This window comes from Vanacampus margaritifer, chromosome 9, assembly GCF_051991255.1.
Source record: "Vanacampus margaritifer isolate UIUO_Vmar chromosome 9, RoL_Vmar_1.0, whole genome shotgun sequence".
NCBI lineage: Eukaryota > Metazoa > Chordata > Actinopteri > Syngnathiformes > Syngnathidae > Vanacampus > Vanacampus margaritifer.
This window is the reverse complement of record NC_135440.1, coordinates 19,834,708-19,861,383: the sequence shown is the minus strand read 5'-3', so window position 1 is coordinate 19,861,383 and position 26,676 is coordinate 19,834,708. Positions and strand designations below refer to the sequence as shown.

General features: G+C 41.2%; 2 protein-coding genes across 9 annotated transcripts; one reads left to right on the top strand and one right to left on the bottom strand.

The window, feature by feature from the left end:
- The first annotated feature begins 42 nt into the window (after positions 1-42).
- On the top strand, positions 43-18,772 carry glcci1b (glucocorticoid induced 1b). 7 transcript variants are annotated; one of them, XM_077575345.1, is made up of 10 exons: positions 43-164; positions 1,975-2,350; positions 7,925-8,070; positions 11,851-11,940; positions 13,899-14,015; positions 14,707-14,832; positions 15,589-15,781; positions 15,868-15,988; positions 16,134-16,357; positions 17,210-18,772. In XM_077575345.1, exons 1-10 carry the CDS (start codon positions 153-155, stop codon positions 17,248-17,250), a joined length of 1,446 nt encoding a protein of 481 aa, XP_077431471.1. In that variant the 5' UTR covers positions 43-152; the 3' UTR covers positions 17,251-18,772. The 7 variants fall into 7 exon arrangements, with proteins under 7 accessions (XP_077431471.1, XP_077431473.1, XP_077431470.1 ...); XM_077575347.1 differs by having other exon boundaries at positions 13,896-14,015; positions 14,740-14,832; XM_077575344.1 differs by having other exon boundaries at positions 13,896-14,015; positions 17,210-18,506.
- Positions 18,773-18,823: 51 nt separating this feature from the next.
- ica1 (islet cell autoantigen 1) lies at positions 18,824-24,806 on the bottom strand. 2 transcript variants are annotated; one of them, XM_077575352.1, is made up of 14 exons: positions 24,710-24,806; positions 23,636-23,690; positions 23,352-23,385; positions 23,093-23,267; positions 22,940-23,012; positions 22,754-22,868; positions 22,482-22,680; positions 21,076-21,201; positions 20,922-21,005; positions 20,773-20,849; positions 20,643-20,686; positions 20,269-20,514; positions 20,103-20,195; positions 18,824-19,144 (listed from the first exon to the last, which is right to left on the bottom strand). In XM_077575352.1, exons 3-14 carry the CDS (start codon positions 23,366-23,368, stop codon positions 19,017-19,019), a joined length of 1,377 nt encoding a protein of 458 aa, XP_077431478.1. In that variant the 5' UTR covers positions 23,369-23,385; positions 23,636-23,690; positions 24,710-24,806; the 3' UTR covers positions 18,824-19,016. The 2 variants fall into 2 exon arrangements, with proteins under 2 accessions (XP_077431478.1, XP_077431479.1); XM_077575353.1 differs by having other exon boundaries at positions 24,715-24,790.
- Positions 24,807-26,676: the final 1,870 nt, after the last annotated feature.

The window sequence follows — 26,676 nt, the reverse complement described above, 5'->3', positions numbered from 1 at the left end:
TTTTTTTTAAATTTCAACTGGTTCTGAGATGAAACAAAAAGTCTGTAATGTATTCATAGTAGGCCACAGCATTACTTGAAAATCTGCTTTAATATGCATCTTTTTTTCCCCAAAAGGATCTTCCTAAATGCGAGCATTGTTGGCACTGAAGGATGGTACCCCAGGTGAAGTGAGCTTTTATTACTTTATTTGGCATTTTCAACATTTTCAGGGGAGGGGAGGGGAGGGGAGGGGGAGGGGGGCGTATTGACCGACCCACTCTAGGCTCGCGCTCCATGAAAAGAATCTCGGAAAACGGCAGCTGCTCGACACTTGGACAAGAAGATCCCCCCCCCTACTTCCCTCCCGCCTCTTAATACAGAAGCTCAGCTGCCCATTGAAGGAAAAACACAATCCTACACCCTCACTTTCTTTCACACTCCCTCCGGTGCCCACATTGCCCCCTGAAACTATGCATCATCAATCCGAGGACGGGCGCCGTCTGCTCTGGCATTGTAGCCTGCTTTTTTTATTTTCCACTCCTTGTTTTTTCTTTTTCTGCAACCAACCCCAAGCAGGCCAGAACTGGATAAATCACTTTAGTCACGGACATGCGGATCTTGGGGGTTTCATATCACCGCGTGGCCTTAGCTGAGCATTTTGCCAGGGGGGGCTGACAAATTGTCTCTGAAGTAAAGCAATTGGGATGTCACAGCCTTTGTTTTACAGTCTTTTTTTTTTTTTCAACATTTCAATAAATTCAGACACGAGAGAATGTTTTATATTTGGCCAAATACTGTGAAGCGGATGCAAATGAGCAACATTAATGAGCATAAAAAATGGAAAAATTAAGACAGGAACAACTATAGTGGACTATTATAGTGGTTTTAAGAAGCATACAACAGATTTTTTTTCTTTTTTTTAAGGAGTTCAGACTAGTACACATTTCCCCATATTGGGGCCCTAAAGTGGTAGATTCCTGTGGACAGTTTGTTATACCTTATTTTGGCACTAAAATTATATTTTGTTTAAGCAATTCAACGTTTACCATAAACACCAGATGCAATATTTTGCCATTAAAATGTATTTTGTGCACTAAAAATGCAGAAACTTTGGGGTTAGTGGAGTAGTTTGGCAGAGACACGTTATATTTGCTTCATATTTTGTCACAAGAGTGGTATATTTGGCCTGGAAAGGGGTAGTTTTCCAAAGAAAAGGAGTAAGTGTGCACTAAATGCAACAGTTGACCACAAAAAAATTGTATTTTGCAACAGATATAATACACTTTTAACCAATATTTTGTCACAAAATTTTTATGTTTGGCCCAGGAAATTGAAGTTGCCCCATTGAAATGTAAAATATGACCATTAACATGCAATCGTTGGCCACAAAAAGCTGCTAAAACGTTATTAATTAGCGACAACATTATTTGAACGGTCTTTCTGTAGTTAGTAAACATCGCCATGATTAAAGCTATAGATTTGGGTGGGTATTGTAAACTAATTTGTATGATAACTTCCCATCGTCGCCATCAAAAACTACACAGCTTCTCCCCTGATTACATCTTGAGCCCTGCTTGCGACGCTATTGGCTACAAGCGCAAACTATATATAAGCTCGGACCAATCGGCGACGTTACTGTACATCGCCGTTGTCCAATCACAAGCCGGTGAGAGCCATTTGTTCCCGCCTCTATTAGACGTCAGCTAGTAGTCAAACCGAAACAAGTCATTTACTAGAGTGGACGAGATGGGCTGCACGCATTCATAGTAGTCTCAGCTAAGCTTCTAAACAAGTTATAAATTTAACTTTAAGCCGCTTATGTTATGATTAAAGTTGGAGTTTGCATTTGTACGTAACTTAAAGGTAAGTTTCACATCAAAACACGTCTCTTCGTTGCTGTTTTTCTTCGAGCGCAAGAGTCCAGTACACATTCACTCACACACAAAAAGAGGAAGGCTAACATGTTGTGCTAACTGTTCCGCCACTTCAGCAGCAGCTGCTGCTGGTGGCTGCACTTTTTCGCTCCCTGTTTTCGCTATTAGAAGTTGGCCTCTGGGGAAGGATGTCAGTCCCCAGCAACTCGCTCCAGCAGCCCCGGGTCAGGCGCAGCAACGCGGGCTCTCCGGGCTCGTTCGGCAACGGCGGATGCCGCCTGCACCCGCTCCGCGCCACCGTTCCCTACCAGCTGCTGCGCGGCGGCCAGGGCAGCCCGACGCGGCCACCCCACAGCCTCCACGGCGGGGCCGCCGCAGGCAGCCGAGGCTCCAGCCCCCCCTCCAGCCCGACTCTCCTCCTCCCAGGAAGTAAGCAGGGGATGTCGCCCGAAAACAAGGACGCTTGCTGCCCACCGGACTCGCCCGTTTCAAGAGGTAAACAACACGCGCAAAAGTATGTCGCGCCACGTTGTAACTCATTTGTAGCACACACTGTCTACAGAAACAATGTGGAAACTCAAAAGCCGAACAATTTGAAGTTTTGGGGGAAAGTTAGGAGTTCAAATCATCTGTGGTAGTTCTACCAGAATTCTGGTGGCGAAATGTGCCTTACAATTTGGAGTCCCACTCCTGCCTATCATCACCTGAGACAAAAGTGTTATTCAAAGCACTAAAGTGAAAGTCAACTTTTTTTTGTTTTGTTTACTTGGTATTCAAATTGTTATCACCAAAGACTGAAGTGTAATTGATAACTATTTAAACTCAAAACATGAAAGGTTTTTCTGGGAAATAAAACATCTGGAAAAGTTACCACCGGATTTGGAGTTCTCTGACCATCATCACTAAACGTGAAAATATAACTATAACCCCAGTGACTCAAAAGTCAACAATATGAAATTCAGTCAACATGTTTCGAGAATTGGGCAGTCGAGGAAAGTGTTATTGATGACTAAAGAAATCCACAGGGTAAAAATTTGGAGGTCAACCAGAATTCCTGGGGGAAATGTGCCTCAAATTGTGGTGTCCTAAACATCATCACCAAAGACAAAAGCGTAATTATAACTACAGAAACAAAAGTTGAACTATTTGAGTTTCGAACTTTCAACCAACATTTTTGGCAAATTTGGAGTACGATCTTATCAACACCAAAGAGGTGTGATTATGGGGAAAGAAAAAAACGGACAATTTGTAATTCAACTTTTTTTTGTGTGATGATGACCATAAAGCCTCATTAAAATCTTCTGGGGAAAATGTGCCTCAAAATTTGGAGTTGAAGCCAAAAACAAAAGTAAGAACCTCCCAATTTTGCATAGTTTCAAATCCAACCAAAACTCTGCCGGACAACTTGTAGTTCAACCATTACCTGAAAAACTACCTAATGGAGTGCAACCCATCAAAGTTACCAGACAAAAGTGTGCCAAATATAGAAACTCAAAAGTGAAAACATTTGGAGTTCAACCAACGTTTTTGGGAACATTTGGAGTTCAAACCACCAAAGTCATTGAAGACTGTCGTTCAACGCTAACCATCATACCATGACACTTTCAGACATGCCAATCAATTAATCTGTTAAAAGCCTGTGTTGAGTTGTTGGCAGTGTAGTGGTTCACATGGCTGACTCAAATATCACTGGTTTGGCTTGTGTTCCCACCACATGATTTGTAGGTGGGATGCCTATATCAATCAGCGTGTGACACCTTCTTCCTGCCAACTAATGGACACTTTTGTAGTGGTTCACATAGCTGACTTCCTACTCAATGCCTGGACTGGCTTGGGCTTCTACCACAGGATTTGTAGGTGGAAACACTTTTTTTTTTTTTTTTTTACCTGTCAATGAATGAAGCTGTTGGGACATCCATATCAGGTTGTTGACAATGTATTGGTTCACCTAGCTGGCTAATTCCCCACTGGTTTGGCTTGTTTGCACTGCACGATTTGTAGGCAAAATACTTAGCATTGTGACACCATCCCCCAGCCAACTGTTTGACAGTTATGTAGGGCTACTAGCAGAGTAGTGGTTCACATAGCTGACTCAATTTCCTCTGTGTCTCTTGTGGTTTGTTTTCATTGCAGGATTTATACACGGATTGCTGGTCGAAGCATACAACTTTTTTTTTCTGGCAATGAATGAATCTGAGAACATCCGTGTAGCGCTTTAAGGCAGTGTAGTGAGTGATTCACATAGCTGCCTCGAGTCCCGTTGATTTGGCTGCTTGTGTATTTACCACAATATTCATAGGTGGAATAGTCGTAGAAGTAGGAAACTTTTTTTTTAAATCTAATTGAATTAATTTGTTAGACACTTGTGTGGGGTTGTTGGCAGGGTAATGGTTCACATACTGCAAATGACTCAATTCCCACTGGTTTGGATGCTATTGCTTATGGCGGAATAACCATAGCAGTGCAGCATTTGCCATACACCCTGGTGGTCACATGGATGATGCCAGCCCCTCTTTAAGACGGTCTGGCTTGTTTCACCACAGCATTTGTAGCCGAATACTGACAGCAGTGTAGCACCTTTTTTCTGTGATTAGAGGTGTAGTGGTTCACATAGATGACTAAATTACCACTCAGTGCCTGGTCTAGCTTGTTTCCACGACAGGATTTGCAAGATGAATACTTTAAAAATTTACACGTCAATGAATGAATGATTCTAATAAGACAGTTGTATAGCGTTGTTGGCAGTGTAGTTCTTCACACAGCTGACTCACTTTCCACTATTTTGCCGTTTTTTTTTCTTCCAAAACAGGATTTGTTTGGTGAGATTACGACAGCAGTGCATTCATCTGTACGACACCTGTTTTAGGGCAGTTGGCAGCGTAGTGTTTCACATAGCTGACTTTAGTGTTTATGTTGCGGGATCAATTCATTTCATAGTCAATGGCTCAGTCCCAAAATGTAACCATGAACAGGGTGGAAAATGGCAAAAATATTGGCCGCACTGTGTGATAGTGGTTAACACGGCTGCTTCGCAGTCAGGGGATCTGGGTTCAAATCTCCTTTGGAGCATCATGTTTTCAGTCCGGCCTCTCAAAAGCGCTCATCAAAGAATATTATCACCGTACCCCCTCCGCATTCCTCCAACTGGGATGGCCAACTACCTTGATCAGTGTAGCGTGCGCGGCAGGAAATGAGAAGGGGCACTTGTCTTCTCCTTCCACAACACGGCATCCAATTCCCAGCTCGACCACATACCGAGCATACCTTGGTTTTCAGAGCGGCGACCTCTCACCTCCCGGCCGGCGTGCCGTATCGGCGCCACCTTACTGTCAAAACACACCCCAGGGACTGATAATGTAGTCCACACACATGCTACCATTAGCTTAGTCTTGGCCCTGGATTCTGCACTGTGATATCCCAATCTCTGCTTTGCTGCAGCTGCCTTCCGTCTGCTAAAATTTGCATTTTTTTCCCCAGTGTCCCACTACAACAAAAGCGGTTCTGTTTTGAAGCTGAAAACCAGCAGCACCAAATCAAGGAGGTACTTTCTGTGGAAAAGGGGCATAAGTGTCATATTCCGCATGTCGCCGGCATGACATCACTCGGCCGCCACACTTTTTTTTGCCGCAACAAAGAGTGTCAACAAAGTGCCAGCTGCGCTGAAAGGCTCCCGTTTCATTGTGGCCCAGCTCAAAACTGCAGAGTCGGACCGACTGTGAAAAGCGGCGTCCATACGGTCGACCCACAAAAACGGCCGCAGGGTTTTTTATCGCCGTCATTGGCACACCTTTGTTTTTTCTTGCAGCGACTCGTCCGCACTTGCTTGTTTTGTTGGAGTCGAACTTGTGCAACCATGCTAGCAATGCTAACACAACTAGCCAGCTGTTTCCTGTTTCCAACTGAGGGACACATGCTGAAGCCTTCTCTCATAATCGCAGCCAACATTAACAACAGACTCGGCACTTTTTGCATGTTAGTTTTTAGATTTAAGAAAGAGCATTAAAAGTGACATTATTATTATTAATTTAGAAACGGTCACAACTCTCTATTGAGACCCAAAACAATTCTACATAAATAATCTCAAAATATTAGACAAAAAATATACGAATATTAGAAAAATGCAAATATAGTAACCTCAAGACACTATTGGACGTATGTGCATTATTTCGCCGCTGCGCTTTTACTGATTTGTTTTCACCCTTTGCTCTCGAGTTAATAAACCACACTCGCTTCTCCCTGGAAATGCGGGCTCGACTCATTCCCCATGTCCACTAAAGGGAAAGTTTTTATTACATCTCCAGCCTGAAAATAATCACTGTTCATCCCCCAAATATCGGGACGCTTTGATCGTCTTGGCCGGGCTCATCGGGGGAGATTATTCTGGTCTGGCAAGTGCGGAGACGGTGGAAAATAACCACAATCCCCTGCTCCGAGAGGCCTGGCCGGGCCTGTATCAATATTGATGGAAATGTAGCCCGCCGTCTTTGTTCGGGGAATTGTACTGTAGCCCAGTCAGCTTACTTAGGCCATACCTTTGGCTGGACAGGCCTGTATGTTCTACCAACACTGGCTGCTTGTGTGTAGGAGACCGAGACAGAGGGGGGCTCACGTTTAGAGTGTGTAATTGTGTATACATATATGTGTGTACACAGCAGGGACAGAATGTACAGCATCTTTATTGGTCATCATATACAGCTCTTGAAAGGGTTTCCTAATATTGTAGTTCCAACCTGGCAACCCTAATGCACTTCTTGTTGCTAATGTCTTTGTGTGCATGCACTATTTATGCGCTTTGTGTGTGTGTGTGTGTTTTTTTGCAGTGTGAGTGGTTTTGCAATATGTGCCAAAATATTAGATAACAAAGAGGGAAGATATAAAATTGACAATACTATGATACATATTATGAACAAAATGACTGTACATATGTGTAAGGCTGTTAAAAAAATTTTTTTTTAGAATTGAATATCCTCCATTGATTAAAAAAAAAATAGTAGCACAAAATAAAACCAAAACGTAAGCCATAAATATAAAAAAAAAAAAAAAAAGCCAGCCAGGCAAGCTTAATGCACTTTTCATTGTTGGGCTAATGTCCATGTGTGCATGCAGTATTAATAATGCACATTGTGTTTATGAGCTGAAATGCGGTTGGCATGACATCATGGAACCGATTTTAGCTTGGCTGTTTGCTCGGTACGAGCGTCATTGCACAACGGGGCTTTTAGTCCACGTTGAACTTTGTCGTTTTGATGCAACTCCAAAACCAAAACTTTCCTCTCTACAGTTGTATACTTGTGGATGTGTTGCTAAAGATGGTAAAGGAAGATTTGTTTAAATATGTGTATTATGTGAATACAGTGCTACCTTGGCTTAAGAGTACCACAGCCTGTAAGCTTTGTTTGTTTGGACTTTTTTTTCCTTCTTATTTTGCTTAGTGTTGCGAGCCATAATTTGATGTCCCGTTGCTAGAGTGAGGCAGGAAAAAAATATATAGCAATTCGGGTACTGTAATGCCCTGGTATGTGGGCAAGGGGAGCCATAGTCGCAGATACACTTTCAGACATTATTTGAAGAGTCAAAAATTATTATTATTATTATAATAATAATTAATAATAATAATAATAATTATTATTATAATAATAATAATTAATAATAATAATTATTATTATAATATTAATTATTATAATTATAATAATAATAATTATTATTAATAATTATTATTATTATAAGAGTCAAAAATATCAAGAGTCAAAAATATAAATACAAACACGTAGATATTAAGCGGCCAAATTAACTCCAGCTCTTGATCTCACTCACTCGTTCCAAGAAAGAAAGATGGATCCTCATTATTCTGCTAGATTGTACTCATACTGCTCACGAATAGCACATACAATAGTTATATTTTATAAAAACGAGTTTGTTTCTTAACATTCTCTTATGCTGTACCAGTTGCCGTTTTTCAGATCAAATTAAATTTGTAAGACAAGGTACCGCTATTAGATTATTTACAAACGGTTTAACTAAAGAATTAACGTTTCCCTCTTTTCTGTTCATTGTGCCCGTTTCCATCAGAAAGGTCCAAGTTGCAGATGCGCAGCTCCAGTGCCATCCGACGGACATCTTCCCTGGATGCCATCACCGGGCCGTACCTCACCGGACAGTGGCCCCGAGATGCGCACGGGCCCTACCCCTACTGTATGAAAGACAAGTCCACTCAGGTACGCTCAAGCAGTAGAAAACGGACGGACAGACGGACGGACGGGTGGATGTCTTGTTATTGTATCAGGTGTGAATGCGTTTTGTATCTGGAGCGATATCAAGATACTTTTTTTTAGGTGTAAACATGATTGCTGTGTGTTTTCTGTTAGGGTGTGACTGTGGTGTGAATACATTTGATATCAAGTGGGAACAGGCCTGAACATGTTTTATACCAGGTGTGAACGGGTCTTTAAACCGTTCCGAAGCATTATGACTAACCTGGCCTGGCATTTACACCCTTTACATGTGAACTAAAAAAAAAAGAGAAAAAAGTTTTTACTGTGGTGTAAGTGTAGGTTATTGTGACTTGACGGATGATTACTTAAACAATGTGTGCACTCCATTTGCTGCTGAAATGTGAACTCCCGGTGAAGAGAGAGCGATCCACTCGACAATCCTTGAGCAAATAAGTGTATAAACTTCCTGTCAACGATTGGTCAAAGACCACTTCCTGCTAACTGTACACAAAAGGACCTAGGCCTTTTTTTTGTTGCCTTTTTCTCTCCCCGATCTATGCTGGTGGTTTGCACCTGTCCCCCAGGGTGAGGACAAATCCCCCTGCTCGCCACCTGGCCCTCGTGGCCCTGCGGAACGCCTTCCCTTTGTGTGCGAGAGGGCCCATAGACATGCTAATCGCCTCGGGGCCTAACACACAACGTCTTTATGAACATAAGGAACCGCCGCACAAAGGCCGACTCATCAAACAGCTTCGTTTTTTTTTAACCCCCCCCCCCCCTCAATTAAAATGTTGCACTCAAGCACCACCGCCATGATTGTGGGTCCATGTTCTACTACTAAGCTTTATTGAGGGAATATGAAAGCAACATCAGTCTCACAATGACTTGTGGACTTTGTCAACCTGCATGCTTGAACCAAAAAAAAAAATCTCTGATGTAAAGTGCATTTACACCTTCCAATATTATAAAACAGCTGGTATGAAACACAATCACGCACATTCAAAGCTAATACACAACACCTGGAGTAAAGCACATTCATAAAGCAGCTGGTATAACAGGTTTACCCCAGGTTTGCAGCTAATATTAAAACGTGTTCATGCCTGATTCATAACATCTGGTATTTATCTATTTATTTTAGGGATGTACCGAAATGAATTTTTTTGGGGGGCGAAACCGAAAATGAGAAATGCTTGGCTGAAAACCGATAATACGATATGAGACATTCATACAAGGAATTAAATACGTTCACACCTGGTTATACACATTTGCAACTTTTGATTCAGCACGTTTGCACCTGATATTAAAACACTTTCACTTCGGATATAAAACATATTTGCACCTGGCTTAAAAAAACAAAAAAACAAACTTCACACTTTGTATAAATCGTTCGCAGCAAATATTAAAAATAAATTTACATCTGGTACTAAACACATTCACGCCACATTCACTAATATAAAACACGTTCACACCTGGAATGAAGCACATTTGCATTTGATAATAAAACATGTTTACACTTGGAATTAAACTGGTTTACACCCGATATAGAACACTTTCACTCCTAATATGTTCACATCTGATATCCAGTTCACACTTGAAATGAAATATGTTCACTCCTGGCATCCAACTTTCAAACCTAGTATAAAATATATTCACACCTAATAATATTAAAACACCTTCACACCTGGTATAAGAAAACATGATCACACCTATTATAAATCACGTTCACACACATTAATTTCTCACATAAAACTAAATGTTGTTGTAGAGTTTAGAAGACTACAAACAATGTACAGTTGCTGCTTGGGTCATAAAACCAAATATGAAACACATCTAGACCACATTCACACCTAATTTAAAACATGTTCACATGTGATATAAATCACATTTACTTTTAATAAAACACATTCACAAATGTATCTTTTTCTCGTTTGGACGATAGAAAAGTGTCATATGCATACCAGTCCAGAATTTAGCCCTGGAGAGCACACCTTGAGAAACAATTCTCGTCTGTTTACATTTTACGTGTACACTTATTCCGGATGTGGTTTGAAACAAGACCTCCCACACACAAACCAAATGGACCTTTGTTTTTGACCCGTATTTTATGGTGGGTGGATACGCTCGCTGATTTTCAGACATGAGCGGCAAACAAAGTCGGCCTCCTCCAAGCAACCTTAGTGGCGTGCATGTCCTGGCGTGCAATCTAAACAATCAGAATTCCATAAAAAGCGGCGGCAGTGCTGATTTCCTGCTTTGGATTCTTGAGGATGTCGCCTGCGTGCTGCTCTGTGGGTGGGATCGGTTGCGAGAAGCTTTTATCTGCACGCTGGCTTGCTATCTGGCCTCACACTTGCTGCTTCAGGCCAAAGGAGCGCACAACTGTGACGCGGGCGTTCTTGGGGCCTCGATTACTCGCAATTTTTTTATCTCATGTGGCAGGGCTCGAACCCTGTAATGTGAACATATTAGTTCAGTGGACATTGTGCGCTCCTTGTCCACCAGAGACAGTAAAATGCAGACATATGGAGACGACAAGCTGCTACTCGGTTAGCCACAGTAATAATAGTTGTTCTTCACAGAGGATGAAGAATATATATGCCTGTGAGTACGGTATATTATCATTCTACTTATGTTGTTTCACTGGTTGTGTTCAAATAATGATAGAAGGTTATAACATTCCAGCACTGACGCTAGTTTGTTAGCATTAAGCTTAACGGTCTCGTTAGCCAAAGCTGAAACTATGTTGGTCTAGTTCATCCCTATTTACTGAGAATTGTTTACTATTTGGGATGAAAACACACGCAGACTAACTGAGGAGGTGACTGATGTCACTCACTAGGCCCCACCCATTAAAGGCACAACACAACGGATGTGATGCTGACTAGTCCCAACATTTCGCAGTTATACTTGATAAAAAACAAATTATTTCTTTACATTATTACTCATTACGTTTTTATACAATGCAGTACTTTTCTTTACACAAAACAAAATGTTCTTTCAATTAATTTGAGGGAAATTGATATACTCTACGTTAACAATAAATATTGCACATCAACAAACATGGATAAAAAAATACTCCTAATATGTGCCTGATGGCTAGTCATTAAAGTATCTTTGAGCATTTGCGATAAACTTTTGCAAATTTGCAACATGATTAAAAAAACAAAAAACAAAATTTTTGGTTTGACTCAGTTTGACAAACCCTAGGCCAGATTTATGAGGCTTTCACCAGACGGCGTGAAAGGCATCAGTGTGTCCAGAAGCATATCTGAGAGCACAAAGGAGGAAATGGAGGAATTATGCAAATGCATGCAAAAGCAGCAGCTACTTGCGCCTCATTATGAGCGTCAAACAAAACCCTTCAAACAGCCCGTGTGGAACGTCGTCGGCGTGTTGGCATTGCTGCGTGTTTGACCCGGGACATTTTATGACGAGTGTACAAGCCTCTCGTTGTCGTGCGGGATATGGAAGCACAGACGACCTCACTGACTTCTAAAGTACACACGTACCTTGATTTCGTTGTTTATTACTGTTATTTTTAAAACACATACTAACATTTAAATTTAAAGAAATAAACCAATTTAATCAAGTCTAATAAAGCAAGTTGTTGGGGAGAACCAGTTCTGTTATTTGCCCTAAAACTCACAGTACCCTGTTTTTGTGTCCAGGACCTATGTTGACATGAATTGAGGAGCTTCATTTAGACAAAAGTAGTCTTCTGTTTGTTCACCCGGGTATCGAGCAAACCATGCACATATAATGATGTACTTTTGTGTGCTTCAGACTCCAGGCATGTGGATGGACGAGGGAGCCGACCAAGGGAGTCCTCACCAGAGGTCCGCCTCCTGGGGCAGCGCAGACCATCTCAAGGAGGTAGACGCAAGCACTCTCACACTTTTACACTCTCGGCCTCACTCACTTACTTTTAAAGCTCACTCTACCACATTCTCTCAAATGCACACGCCCTCTCACACATCTTCCCCCCTTAATCTCTCAATCATTCTGTCATTCAGTGCCTCACTGAGGCACACACTCTCACTCCTTCACTCTCTCACGCAGTCAGGCTTGCTCTCTCTATTCCTCATTCACTCTCTCTTAATACACTGTTAACACTCCCTTTAGCACTCACACATGCTCTCGGTTCATACTCTAACACTCTTACTTCCTCACTCTCAAACGCACTCTCTCTCACTCTCTCTATTATCCCAGCAGTCTCACACACTTGTTACTTTTTCATACACCCACACTCAATTTTCTCACTCTCTCACAACATTCTCTCTCACTTCTTGTTTTCACACACACACCCTCTGCCTCATTACTATTGCACACACTATCACACTCACTCATTCTCACTCACTCATTCACACTCTCACTCTCTTCCTTTCTTACACTCTATCATAAACCCTCGAAAAAAAGTGTCTCACACTCACATTCTCTTAACTCATTCTCTCACACTCACTCACTCTCTGGCTCCTTACTTTGGTACATACTGTCACACAAACTCACAAACAATCACTTTCTCACTCACTTTCCCACTCTCACATGCTCTTAACTCATTCTCTCACATAATTTCTCTTTTTTTCCATTCATTCAACCTTCCTCACTCTCACACATACGCACTTGCACTCACCTTCTCTCAACAGTCACAACAACACTCACCCTCTTACACTCACTCATGTTTTTACACTCATTGACTCATACACCCACTCTCTCACACACATTGTCACTCTCACACTCTTTCATGCCAGCTTTAGCTTACACTCACTCTCAAGTGTTCTCCTTCATGGTCACTCCCACAATGAAACGGGCATCCGCGGCGACACCTGTTTTTGTCATTTACTGGAGGTTTCACTCCACACGCGTCTTTGCTTGCTCGCGGTCGGCCTTCGCATCGCTTTTTCCTTTTCCACCACCGACCACACTCCGCTATTACGTGTCCAGCTCTAAATTGAACGTCCTTCTCTTCCTGAAGCGCAACTGCGGCCACGGCCTCCATTTTGGCTGATCCTTAAATGTGTGTGCTGCATTCAAAGTGCGCCACTCGCTGCATGTGTGGGGGTGTGCAGAGAGAGGCGTCTTTGTGGTGGCGAGCGGTGAAGACCACACCTTTTGTCTGCATAGCACAAGTGCGTCTCTCAGGCCCATAAAGGGCATCCTGTTTTCGTTTGATACAGAAGACCCCCCCTCCCCCCCAGCACCACTGCTCCCGCCACCTCACCCTGCTCAGTGCACTCAGTTCATCATCACACGTCAATGGCAGACTGACTGCATCATGCCCTGCTTTGTTACTGACTTTTTTTATGGGTTCAAACTATGTTGTTTTGGTAAGAGGCGCAGTTTCGGCATGTTTTCATGCCCCAAAAATGTTTTGGGATGATTGCGTCATCACATGAGGTCATAATGACATAATAGCTCGCAATATATGGAAAGTCCACATAATTGTCGTGTCGTGTGACTCGACGAAGTTTGCTGCAAATACATTTTTGACATTGATACTGGCGGGAAATTGTCTCAAACGCTCATTTTTCGTTGACGTAATCAAGCTTTGCCAAAAGTTCTGAGGAAAAACAACTCATGTTGAAATCAAGTGCTTTCCTGCTGATTTGAGAGTTTAGAGAGGGAATAAAAGTGTCTTTTCTGGGCTTTTATGTCATCATATTAGGTCGTTATTGATAACATAGTCACAGATCAGGAAAGGCCACATCATTTACCTTTAATTTTAGCATAATGATTCCAATGTGTTTTGTGGCAAGTCTTTCGTGGCCCATTTTTCTTCCTTCCTACTTGTGCCATGTGACGGAATCTGTGCCATCGTGCTCTTCTTCCAGCAGATCGCCAAGCTGAGGCTGCAGCTTCAGCGTAGCAAACAAGGGAGTCGGCAGAGCAAAGAGCGAGACGCCACGTCCGCGACGCCACATGCCGCCAGCGCCACCGCCTGCCCCTCACAGGTAGTTTTTTTTTTTTCTTTTAACTTTTTTTTTTTTTTAACCCAAGCATCTTTCCTTTTTTTGTGCTCAGGTCCTGAACAAAAAAAAAAGTATCATTTTGGAACCATTAGGTAGCACAATGTTGGCGTGTGGGGACTGGGGGAGGAGCTTCATTTAGTCAAGCCATTGCCTGGTTTAATTGGAAATAAATAGTGCTTTGGCGTCATCTGGTGACATCTACTTTTTGGGTTAGGCCAATTAGTCATTCATTTTTAATACCGGGTACTTTCAGTAAGAGTATTGAACGCCAAACGTATGCAACCAAACTGTCGTCTCACATGCGAAATGAGAAACTAGCATGGTTGTTACAGTCATTTTAAACCGGTAACTTTAACACACTTGGAGCAGCAACTAGAAAATTAAACATCCATACGTTTTCTTAACCGCTTATTCCGCGCAATTTTTTTACACACCAAAATGTTCAGCCAAATCGTATCGTTTTATGCAACAAAAGCTCGCTAGCTTGATGCTAATGTACAATGCAATTACCATAGATGGGCAAATAGGAAATCCCCACATACTGTATATATTGTCTCTTTTGGGGGATCTTGACTAGCGCTTATTACGGGAGTTTATGTTATGATAACTTTGCCGTCTCATCCCACACTTTGATTTTCATATGTTGGTGTTATGTGTTTATTTTTTTCTTCAGCATAAGGGATCTTCTTGTTCTTTGTCCACAAAGTCGCTGATCTGCAGAGTGCCGAGCAGCGTGGAGGCCATCAACCACGAGCTGGAAAACGTCTTCATCAGATATGATTGGGAACACGGCATACAGGTACTGCATATACGTCAGGTGACAGGTGGGGGCCTATCAATATTTTTTGAAATAAGAATCTTTATTTTTTTGAGATGTTAATATAAACCTTTACCATAATGGGATGCAATTTATACCGTGATATGAAATTTGTGTCATACCGCGCAGCCCTAAAATCTGGAACTTGATTATTGTAAGATTAAGACTTTTTTCCCATGAAAAAATACTTTATTTCTTTAAAAAAAAATTCTGGGAAAAAAAATGACTTTCTGTAGAAAAAAAATCATAAATGATAAAAAGAAAGAAAATTACTGCTTTTATTATAGGAAGAATCTTTTTCTGTTAAAAAAAAAAATCTAAACATTTTATTATTTATATAAAAGAAAGAAATTCCTTTAAAAAATTGTCATTTAACTATTATTATCATAATTATTGATGACACTGATAAGTTTATTCTTGGAAAAAAATAGCAAACAATTATTGAAAAATCCAACCTTTTTAGAATGTTATTTTCATGAATGTTCCAAGCAATGTGCACACACACACACTCGTTTGGTTTACATTTCTAATGGGCACATCTCATTGACACAATGCATTTCCTGGACCCTTACCCTAACCTTAACCATCACAACTGACTGCCTCACCCAAACCCTTACCCCAACCAAAACGCATGGGGACCACCAAAATGTCCCCACAATGATAGTAAAAGCCCAGAACACACACACACACACACTAAAACACACAACCCCATTGACCAAAGTCTTGTCTGTGGAACAGGCCACAGATGCAGCAGACGGCCGTCGGGCTCCCTTCCCGCTGCACCGCTACAGCAACATCGGGGAGACCCGAGACACGGACACCCAGGCCCCCTCCAGCGGAGAGTCCAGTCCGTCGCCCCGACCCCACAGCCCCCAACACCTGCACTCCCCGGACGGAAGCCCCTCGTCCTCCGCCGATGACGTGGACAAAGGTTCGCACCTCTGCTCTACTCGATTGAAGTCCATTTGAATGAATTGCATCATTATTCATAATTGGACTGAATTCTTTGATTTGCAGAGGGCTCGTGTGGCTCTCCGCTGCCCAAGTTCGCCACATCCCCCAAACCCAACAACAGCTACATGTTCAAGCGGGAGCCACCAGAAGGCTGCGAGAAGGTCAAAGTCTTTGACGAGATGCTGTAAGTTCACTTTTATTACTTTGTCTCCATTTCATTTTTAAATACATCGTGAGTAGACGAGCAAAAAATCAGCCTGATAACTCAATTCATTTGGATTTTTACCAATTATGTTAATCAACTTAATCCAGGCTTATATTTTTCCCAGGTGTGGCCAATCAAAAGGCTTCCCGCTCTTCTCATGTCCCGACAAAAACAAGGTGAACTTCATCCCCCGAGGTTCGGCTTTCTGCCCCGTCAAGCTTCTCTGCTCGTCCCTCTTCTCACCCGTGTCCTGCGCCAGTGACGACGTCGGCGCCAGCGGTCTTCAAGGCGACGACACCCAGTCTCAGGACGCGCCCGACAGGCAGGAGGCAGAAGCGGCCGTCAACGGTTTGTCGTCAGGAATATAAAAGACGCTGCCGCATTATGAATGCGACACAAAAAAAAAAGAAAAAAGCTTTGCACTCCGTTAATCCCAAATCAAGCTCATGTCCACACATTCATTAATATTTCACATGCATTCAGTCACAAAAATAGAATTGTTTAAACTTTTTAAAATACAGAGAAATAAATAAACTCACTGTTTGGCGGATTTCATCTATCTGGAGCGTAACCCCCACGATAAATGATTACTGTACAATTTTATTGAAAATATGACTAATTATGACTCATCTCCTACATGTATCATCTTTACATTGTTTCCCCTCCCCAAAAAATCTTTAAAAAAAAGAGACTTTTTTTTGGGTAAAATTACGATTTTACTCTTCAGTGATAAGGAAAGTTGAAAATTTCCGGTGATTCCTATAAGACTATTTTATTGTAAAAGAGAAAATAAATGACTAAAAAAAAAAACGAGTTGAAAATATTTTGGAACAATTAAGATTACGCTTTTATTGTGGAAAGTAGCACTTTGGCCAATCAGGACACAAGGCTTAGAAAATGTCTGAAAATATTTAAGTTTGTGTGGACATGCCTTTTAGCGAGCCCCCCACCCCCCACTGCTCATGAAACTTGAGTCTGGACTGCCGGTTTCCATGGCAACAAACGTTTCAGACCAAGCTTTTGTGCTGGCCAATCAGCGTCTTAGTAGACAACAACACTGCTGCTCTTGTTGTTCTACGTAATGGAACGACATGAGTAATCTTGCTCGTAGTCTTCTTCTTTTTTTTTTTAAGGACATTTTTATCTTTCTTTTTAAAGCGAGTGACCAAATGCATTTTTGCCTCCTTGCCGTCTTTTTAGCGAGTCTGAATCTTCTCCTTGGGCCAAGGGGCTCACGTTAAACCTGCTGACGCATTCCTCAGAGGTCATGCTGCATCATGGGTAACCGCGGAAGTCGGCCCCACCCCCTTAAAGTGACAAATGGACCAAAGCAAAGTGCGACAATTGGCTGAGGAGTGATGGAACCTGTGTGTGTGTGCGTGCGTGCGTCTGAAGATTTTTGTTGTTTCGGATTAAAAAAATGAACTCTCCAGCCCCAAATAATTGGTTTCCTTAGTTTTTCTTTCCAATTTTTCCCCCAAAAATGTTAAAATATATTTTTTTAGGTAGTATAAATGTCTAGGAAAAAAATAAAGATATAAAATATATTTAAAAAATATTAAATATAATAACGCAAAGTGTTAGGCATATGCAAACTGAGTTTTTTCCAGAAAAACAAATGTGCTCGTTGAATATACACTACAAGCTAGCAGTTATGAATAATTATCATCTAGCTGTATTTAATGAAGTGGCAGCAGGCCAGTGTGCGCAGCATCCAAAAAGCAATCAAGTGTAATTATGTTGTCATGTTATTTTCCCTACAAAGAACAAATATGGATGCCAGATGAATGATGCAATTTAAAAGGAAAAAGAAAAAAAAGAGGAAAACGCCTACTGGCTGACGCTCACTTTTACACTATCATTCAAATAAGAAGCCCGAATGGAGTTAATTTGGAAATAACACCGGAAATACACATAGAAGATACTTTCTAGATAAATGCTTTTCGGTGGGGGGGAAAAAAACCACATAATTTGAAAAAAAAAACTAATACTTTTCACCCAGTTGTTAGTCATCCAAAATAACTTTTTCCCCTCTATTTATTTTTTAATATCTTTTAAAGAAAAATACGAAGCCCCTCTGGTGCCAGGGTATGATTTTATTTTTTTGGGCAATCTGTACCCACAGTTTAGCATGCCAATAACAAACAAAGAAGAGCACTCGAATATACAGATACAAGTTTGATTCATTTGAAAACTGGAGTAGTGTGGAGTGTGAAACAGGCGTGAAACTACATGCTATTTTGATTTTGTGGCAAAACTGTGAAAACACTGCCATCTTCAGGCCACAAAATGCAATTACGGTTTAGGTTTTGATTATAGGCTGATCGAAGGGAGCGCAAAGGTAGAGCCAACTTCAGCGTCGCTGCTCATTTGAGTTATCCATCGTTTGTAGAAAAATCTAACTTGTTTCTACATATTTGAGTGTCCTTTGTTTCATATTGACGCGCTAAACTGTGGGTACAGATTAGTTAAAAAAATAAGTCATACCCTGGCACCAGAGGGACTTCGTAGAAAAATATACATTTTATTGAAATATTTTTTCTGAATAAGAAAACGAGATTTTTTTCAGTTCTTCAAGCAAAATGTTTAAGAACAGTTACGACCATAATGATTTGGGTTAAAAGTCTTTTGATCATGAAAAAATAATTTTTGCCATTTTTTCCCCAACTTTGAAAGTAATGTTTTTAGGGGCAATTTTTTATTTATTTAAAAATCGAATTTTGGGTGGGGGCGAGGGAATATTTACATTTTTTTCTTCGGAAAACATCCTGAGTCATAAATGTATTGTCATGATATGTTTTATTTGCGTTGACATTAGAGCACGTCATCGTCTTTGGCTTAGCGTAAAATAATACGTCCAGTGAAATGCAGTCTTAAGCTCATTTTGGTCACATTCTGTTAGCATTTTTCAATATTAACAGGAAGAGCGGATGAAATCTTTTGAATGTTTTCTTGTGGATGGCTTGATAGGAAGCTGGCAGGCTAGCGTGGATGGCTATGTAGCTAGCTAAGCGTTGTGAAGTTGTTGCTCAGCGTGACTTTTGCCCACCGCGTCCGGGTTTGCCAGGGGGTCCAAGTCTGCAAACAGGTTGAACCACGCTGACAGGTCCTTGGATGGCCCGGAACCGCTTGCTGCTATGAAGGTGGGGGGAAAAAAGACAAATTGTACTCTTAATTCTGTAATTTTTAACAGATTAAAGTAACGATATTACAAAAAACTAAAAAAATAAAGATGGATTATACTGGAAAGAAAGGTTAAATTTTTAGATGACCCTCCCCTCCAAATAAACTGGCAGTTTATGACAAATCGTCCGATGAAAAGTGAGAAAAAAAAAGTATAATTATTAAAATAAAAAACTGATTTATTAGGAAGAAAAGTTCATATTTGTTTTTCTTTTTTTTGGGGGGGGGGGGTTGTGTTTTAAAAAAATTTTTTTTACAATAAATAAAATTTTATTTTATTAAAAAGAAAAAGTTACATTTTGTGGAATTTTTTTAGATTTAAGATTCAAGAATGCAAATTTCAATCTTAGAAGCAATAAAGCCACACTTTGAGGAAATGAATGGAAATGCTAGTTCCATTAGCCCAACTATGCCATATTGCATTATGCATTAGCATGAAGCTATTAAGTCATTAAGTGCATTAACCATTGTATAATTCATGAGAAATAAAATAGGATGGATTTTATGGGATTTCTTTCTTTTTTTTCTAAGAATGCCATTGTAATCTTAAAACAAAACAAAAAAAATCTGATTTGTTAGGAAGAAAAGTTTTTTTTTTTTTACAAATATAGAAAATACATAATTTCGCAATAAATAAAATTGGATTTTATTAAAAAGAAAAGTTAAATTTTGTGGCATTTAAAAAAATAAATTAAATTCAAGAATAAAATTGCAATCTTAGAAGCAATAAAGTCACACTTTGGGGAAATGAATTGAAATGCTAGTTCCATTAGCCCAACTATGGCATATTGCACTATGCGTTATCATGAAGCTATTCAGCCATTAACCTTATTTTTGTAAGGTATAAAATGAATTTAAAAACACAGCATGTAACAATGGGGGGAAAAAAACACAAATGTTTAAAACCTGCCATTTAGTCTTAATGTTGCACATGTCAGTCCACTGGCTCCTTGGGGGTGTTCTGTTGCCGTGGCAACAGGCTGCGAGGTAGTGCCGGCTCCCTCTAAAGAAATCAAGCAATCGGACATTTATCTCCTTCCACTTGCAATTTCTTTGCCGACTCCTTTGTGGCTTACCTGCAAGTTGAGCAGCAGACTGCAACGTCTTCAAGTTGTGGTCCAGAAGCTGCGACGGTAGAAAGAGCGAGCGGGGCTCCGCGGCTGCGGCGGCGGCCTCATCACGGGCGTCTTCAAACGCCGGACTCCACTGTCGGGTCAAGGGGGCGGAGTCGTGAAGCGACATGCCTCCCAGGATCTCCTCCAGCAAGGCCGAGTTGTCCTTGTCATCGTCTGGAAGCTCCCACGATGATTCGCACGTTTCTCCTTTTCGAAAAGAACAAAGGATCACCATTTACAAATTCACCAGTGTGAAGTTATTTATACTGATTTTAATTTTAATTTCCAAATATTTATTTTCCATGTTTCTAAAGGATGGTTGAGTACATTTTTACCTTCTCTTAGAGTGCTCGTGTTGTCATCGCCCAATGAGACCAGTCTACAAAATATAAACACACCGAAAGTGTGTTAGTTTTATTAAATATAAAAATGAAAGTTGTATTTTGTAATTTTATAGGAACGTACTCTTCATTTGTGGCCTTGTCGTCAGCTTTTTTCTCTGCTTTACTTCTCTTCCTCTTCTTCTTCTCCCTTGATGACTCCTGTCATCAATCGTCACGCGGATGATTCAATATGAAATACTGACGTGAAATAGAAAATAATTGAGGTCGGACCTCGTAGCGCGGACATCCCTTGAAGTTCTCGTGAATGGCGGCCATGTTGTGGGATGTCTTCTCCCAGAAGTGCAGCAGAGTGGTCTGGAGGGACACCAGAAAGCGGGGTCAGGGGCACACCTGGCGGGACCCCGCCCCCTCCAACTGGTTCTACCTGGTAGGTGGCGAGCACGTGTGACAGCAGGTTGCAGCGACTGGCTCCCAGCAGGTCCACCTTCTGGCACACGTCAGTCTTCAGCTGGTCGAAGCTTTGCTTGGTGCAGCGGACCTCCGCCTGAACCTGACGTGCACGCACACAAATATGACGACTCGAGACCTGCTTGTGTTATTTTGCTGGCATGACAAGTCTTCTATAGGAGAAGGCTGCCCTCTAGTGGACATTTTTTGGAAAATCCCCTAACTTGAAACCCTAACCCGAGACCTTTATTTCAAACCCAAATCCATAGCCAGACTTTAAATCCTACTTTGAAACTCTGAACCTAGTTTCAAAGCCCAACCCAGGCTTCATCTTGTCTTAAAATTCTACTTTGAAACCTTAATCCAGACTTGAAACTAGCAGGGTAAAAAAAACAAAAAACAAGCGTGATTATTTTTGACTGATATTGAAATCACAATTTGATGTTAAATCTCAACTTTGAACCTAACTTTTGTTACTACAGTATTTGTGTGTGAATATTCGTTATATAAGGAAAACAGAAAATCAACAGGAACAAAAGTAAATCCTTTCCCTAACTTCCAATGCTAATTTTGGCTAGCCAGTCATTGAGGTTTCCTATTGACTGCTAGCAACAAGATGTCGTAATTAACTCATTCACTGCCATTGACGGCTATAGACGTCAAAAAAATCATTTTAACTATTTCTATTAGTTTAACATTTTCCCCACTTTTGTTAACGAGAGTATGAAAACCAAGAACTTTTTTTTTATTGTATTAGAACAGATATAACATTTTTGTTTAATCGTGAGTCAACTAGTATTAAAGTCATGCAATTAATTACGATTAAAAATGGTAATCGCCTGACACCCAAATTTTTAATAATCTTTTCTTTAAAAAAAAAAAGATTAAAAATTGGGAAAAAAATAAGTACAATTATTTTATTTATTTATTTAAAAAAAGAAAAGATTATTAAAAATTAGGGGTGTCAGGTGATGACAATTTTTAATCTTCACTAGTTAACTCACGATTAATCACAAATTTTATATCTGTTCTAAATGTACAAAAAAAAAATCTAGGTTTTCATACTCGTTAACAAAAGTGGAAAAAAATGTTTAACTAATAGAAATAGTTCAAATGAATTTATGACGTCTATAGCCGTCAATGGCAGTGAATGAGTTAAGTATATGTAACGTGTGTAATTATTTTTATTTATTTATTTATTTTATGTGGGTTTCATTTTACTGTAAATTCCAACTAGGGTGTCACTGTCAGGGACAATCGTTTTTTTCTTTGATTATATTGTTTTTATGATCATGAGAATCCAAAATTCATATCACTATTACAGTTAAAATAATTTAAATCCTCACCCTGACTTGAAGCTCCACACAAATCTCCTGGTCTCACCTTGCGGAACTTGTCCATCTGCTTGCTCGTGTCCGGGTCCAGCTCGGCGGAGACGTCCTTCATCCATAGCAGGGCTCCTCTGTACTCGGTGCGGCTCTGCTCCATGCGCTTGACCGTCAGCCACGTGTCCGAGATGGCCCGGAAGCGAAACGTCTCCACCTCCTGGTGCAGGCGGCACAGGGGCTTCCTCAGCGCCAGCCTGCGTGAGACGTTGCCGTGACAATTAGGATGGTGATGGAGATTATTAGTGAGGGATGAGAGGTGAGGCCGACCTCTGCTGAGAGGAGAAGCAGAGCGCTTTGCCCGTGGCCTGCATGATCTTTCCTGCCCGGCTTTTGTCCTGTGAGCGCAGGAAGCGACCCAGCTCGTTCTCCTCCTGGGAAAGAACTGGAAGCAAAAGCTGAATGGGGATTTTGACATAGTGGACCACTTGTCAGTGATGATGTGGTGGCACGTACGGCAGATCCTCTTCTGGTACTGCTCGATCACCTTCAGCAGCTCCATGCATGTCCGCTGGATGGAGTGAAACACCTGACGAGCAAAACAAACTAAAATTAGTTTGAAACCCTAAATTGCAATCGCAAGCTGTTTTTAAAACAGGAGCAGCCGACCTCAAGTTTGGCGTCCAGGTCGGCGTCCGAGGCCACCACGTGCTGGTCCTCCTTCTTGCCGCTCACCCTGATGAGCGTCTGTTTGGTTTTCCAGTAGCGCTGCTGGAAGCGGCTCACCACCGAACCCGAGTCCTGGCCCAGGAGCGCACGCTCCACATGGTCGCCCGAGGAACCGCTATTTCGGAGAAAACACGCGTGATGTCAGGAATGGGTTAAAGGGGCCATGTTACATACAAAGATGAGAGTGAGATGTACTCACAAGTTTCTGCCTTCCATCTTTTACTATTGATAACCTGTGGGGAATAGGAATCATTTTGTCATTCTTTTAATTCATAAGACACATATGAAACAATTGCAGGTTTGAAACCTGGACCCTGGCTTCAAATCTTACTTTGAAACATCAACCCTGTCTTTTAAACTCAAACACGGGCTTCAAACCATACTTTGAATCAGTAATCTTTAAACCCAAGACCAGGCTTGAAAACCTAACCCCCCCCCATCCCATATTATACACAGTACTGTACAGTAGAATGGTGCACCTACTTGGAGCTGCAGTCTTCACTCCTCCCACCTGTCACATCTGTCGTCCAGAGGCATTCTGGCGTAAAACATCATAAAACCAACCACTCAAATTAAACGTCGACCCGCATTGTTTGCTAGATGATGCAAAAACTTTTGTTAAAACTAAAAAACAAACTATCATTCCAGGAAACCAGCTGCTGAATAAACAAGGACGACCACCACGTAAAATAACATTTTTTTGACAGCATGTGAACATTAATTTTAGACGAGAACAATGAATAAAATGCTTAAAAGTAATATATTGCCTACACTCAACTTTATAAACAAAGTGAAGCTTGCTGTTACGATTTAAAAAAGGAGGAAGTAGTGTGAGAGTTCTTCTTCGAAGTTTAAACGTCACTTATTGACAGACTATCACCCTCTATGTGTTCCGGAGGACTACAAAAACGGTAATAAATATTTAGGACATCTAATTAAGTTTTAGTTACTACTGTCTGCTGTATCACATTGACTTGGTGTATTGTATTCGATTAAATATGAAATTTGTATCCATAAAATGATTTTATGGGTATGAATTTTGGTTTGTTAGCAAGTGCTAAAGGAGGTAAAGCTAGCGCGCTAACACATTGACGTTTAATGGTTGACTTATCGGTGCACGAGCGCCCCCCTAGGCATTCCGGAGAACCACCGAACTACTTTACAGCTGCAAGAGAACATCACATTTAGAAATATAGCTGTTTAATTTTCGGCTAACTACATGAGTGATTTTATTCAAATTAAATTGGTGATTGATAAATACAGTACTTTCATTATTATTATATTTGTCGCAGCGCACCGGTCACGAGCCCTAATTGAGCGTGCACGCGCCTCTGCACGGAGATGACAACACACACAAGCATACATTATTGTTGTTTTTATTATTAAATCAAGTAAATCGAACTAAAGTCAAGTGGCTGCTTTCGTATGAATGAACGACACATTGAGCACGCGGAACCCTCGCGCACCAGTTTACACCACTGGCTTTACTATTATTCCGCCAACATAAATAATATATACATGTAAATACCTAAAAAGACGACACTTCATTGCACGCACCTCACCGTGTTTTCCTTAAGCTGTCACGATCATCTGCTTCCATCATCATCATCATCTTCATCAACGCCGCATCCTTTTTTTCCATCTCTGATTACGTCATCAAGGCGACGCCCTCAATCCCCTATCTCCGTTCTGATTGGCCGCTCCAACCCAGTGTTTGTCTCGCTCAAACAAGATAAATAAAATCATCATAATAAGCTAATTGTGTGTCTTTGTCGGAAAACCGGTTTGACGGCATGAACGTGACCAGCTCTAGTGAATGTGGATAAAATAAATAGAAATGTTGCAGGTGCGCCTATTGAAGTTGCAAGTGTTATTGACATAAAACCAACGTTGTTGTTAAAGTAAATAAAATAATAATAAAAAAAAAAAAACTTCATTAGCCACCAAAGCACTACTCAATAAGATTAACTCTAACAAATCTAACATGTTTGATGATAAAGCATAGAACAGGAAAAGTGGCTTGCCTCCATCTTGTGGCATCTTTTTGCAATTACAAACCTTTTCTGATGGTCATCAAATACTTTCGGATTTTCCCCACTCTCGTCAAATCACAGACACCTTCATGGTCTCACAGAAAGTTAGATCTTACAAGTTTTGCATCCATCCATTGAAAGTTCAATATATTATTAACAAACATTCCCATTAGAAGGCACCGCCATGTATATATATTTTTGTGCTTTTCTCTTTTTCTTTTCTTCTATCTAGCCAGTTATCCTCCAAGGTGCAGTTCCTCACGTCTCCAAAGGGTGGGACTAGAACACAAAGCAAATGCCTGTACCTTAATAGTCTGTCACTTTCCCCTCCACTCACTGGATCCCCCATTCACCCCCATTCACCCCCCTTGCTGGGCCCCCGAGCTTTATTCCATCCCGCCGTAGTGCAGCTGATATAATAGCGTGTAGGTTTTGTTGTCACCTGAAGGCACTTTGTTGTCACACCCTAAATGAATGTACCTGTTTGGAGAGTTCACACAATTTTACACCTCAGCACACCACCGCATTACGCATGTGAGTGTGTGTGTGTGTGTGTTTTCCAAATTGATTATGTCAGCGTGTGCATGAAGCCCCTTGATCCGCGGGCCCCCTCCGACTCGCCCTTCGCCGTTAGCGTGTCGTAAATTAGCGAGCCGCTTTGCATCTCGGCCTTAAACAAGAACCCTGAACCCCTCGCCTCATTTTTGATGGACTCAATTTTCAAGAGTCTCCGCCAAGGCCGACGTCCTTCACCCCCCAGTCTTGAGGTCCATCTCGATGCTATCGGCGGACGTTGGATTTCTTAAATGAGACGGGGAGACAATCGTGGCTCTCAGCAAGATTCCCCTCTGCCGCTTAATTGCGTTAATGATATGGATCAGGGATGTTTGTGTCACTGCTGCTTTGATCTGACATTGTGCGCTTTTTCTTTGGGCTCTTTAGTGAATTTCCCTACCGTGTGATCAATAGTCTTCTTGTAGCGCTTTCACTTACACCCTTGCTGGCGTCTAAAAGCTAGCATGACTTCTTTTTGACTTACTGGGGACTCTTAATGCCAGCGGTGTAAAATTAATTTCCATCACAGGCCACGTTGTAGTTGTGGCTTGAGATGGAAATGAGTTTGACATTTCTACAGTACTTAAAACACAAATGCCTGTCAGCCTTCAAGTAAAAAGTGTTTTGGGGGGGGTTTAGTCGACTTCCTGCCAGTTTGCCACTGTCCTGCTGGATGACTCTGTTATGATCCGACTGTGTCAAGCAATTTGCCGCTCCTACAAGGCATCTATCTGACGGACATAAGCGCTACTTTCTGGGCCCACTAGAAAAGATTACCGAGACAGCAAGAAGAACCTGCGGCCATTTTGTGAGCTGCAGACACCCTTTTGACAAAAAAAGTATGCCTGTGACGATTGTTATATTGCCGCATGTGATTTTTGTGTTCTCCGTCACATAGATGCTAGCTATCTTATCCGTTAGCCTGTCTATTGCATT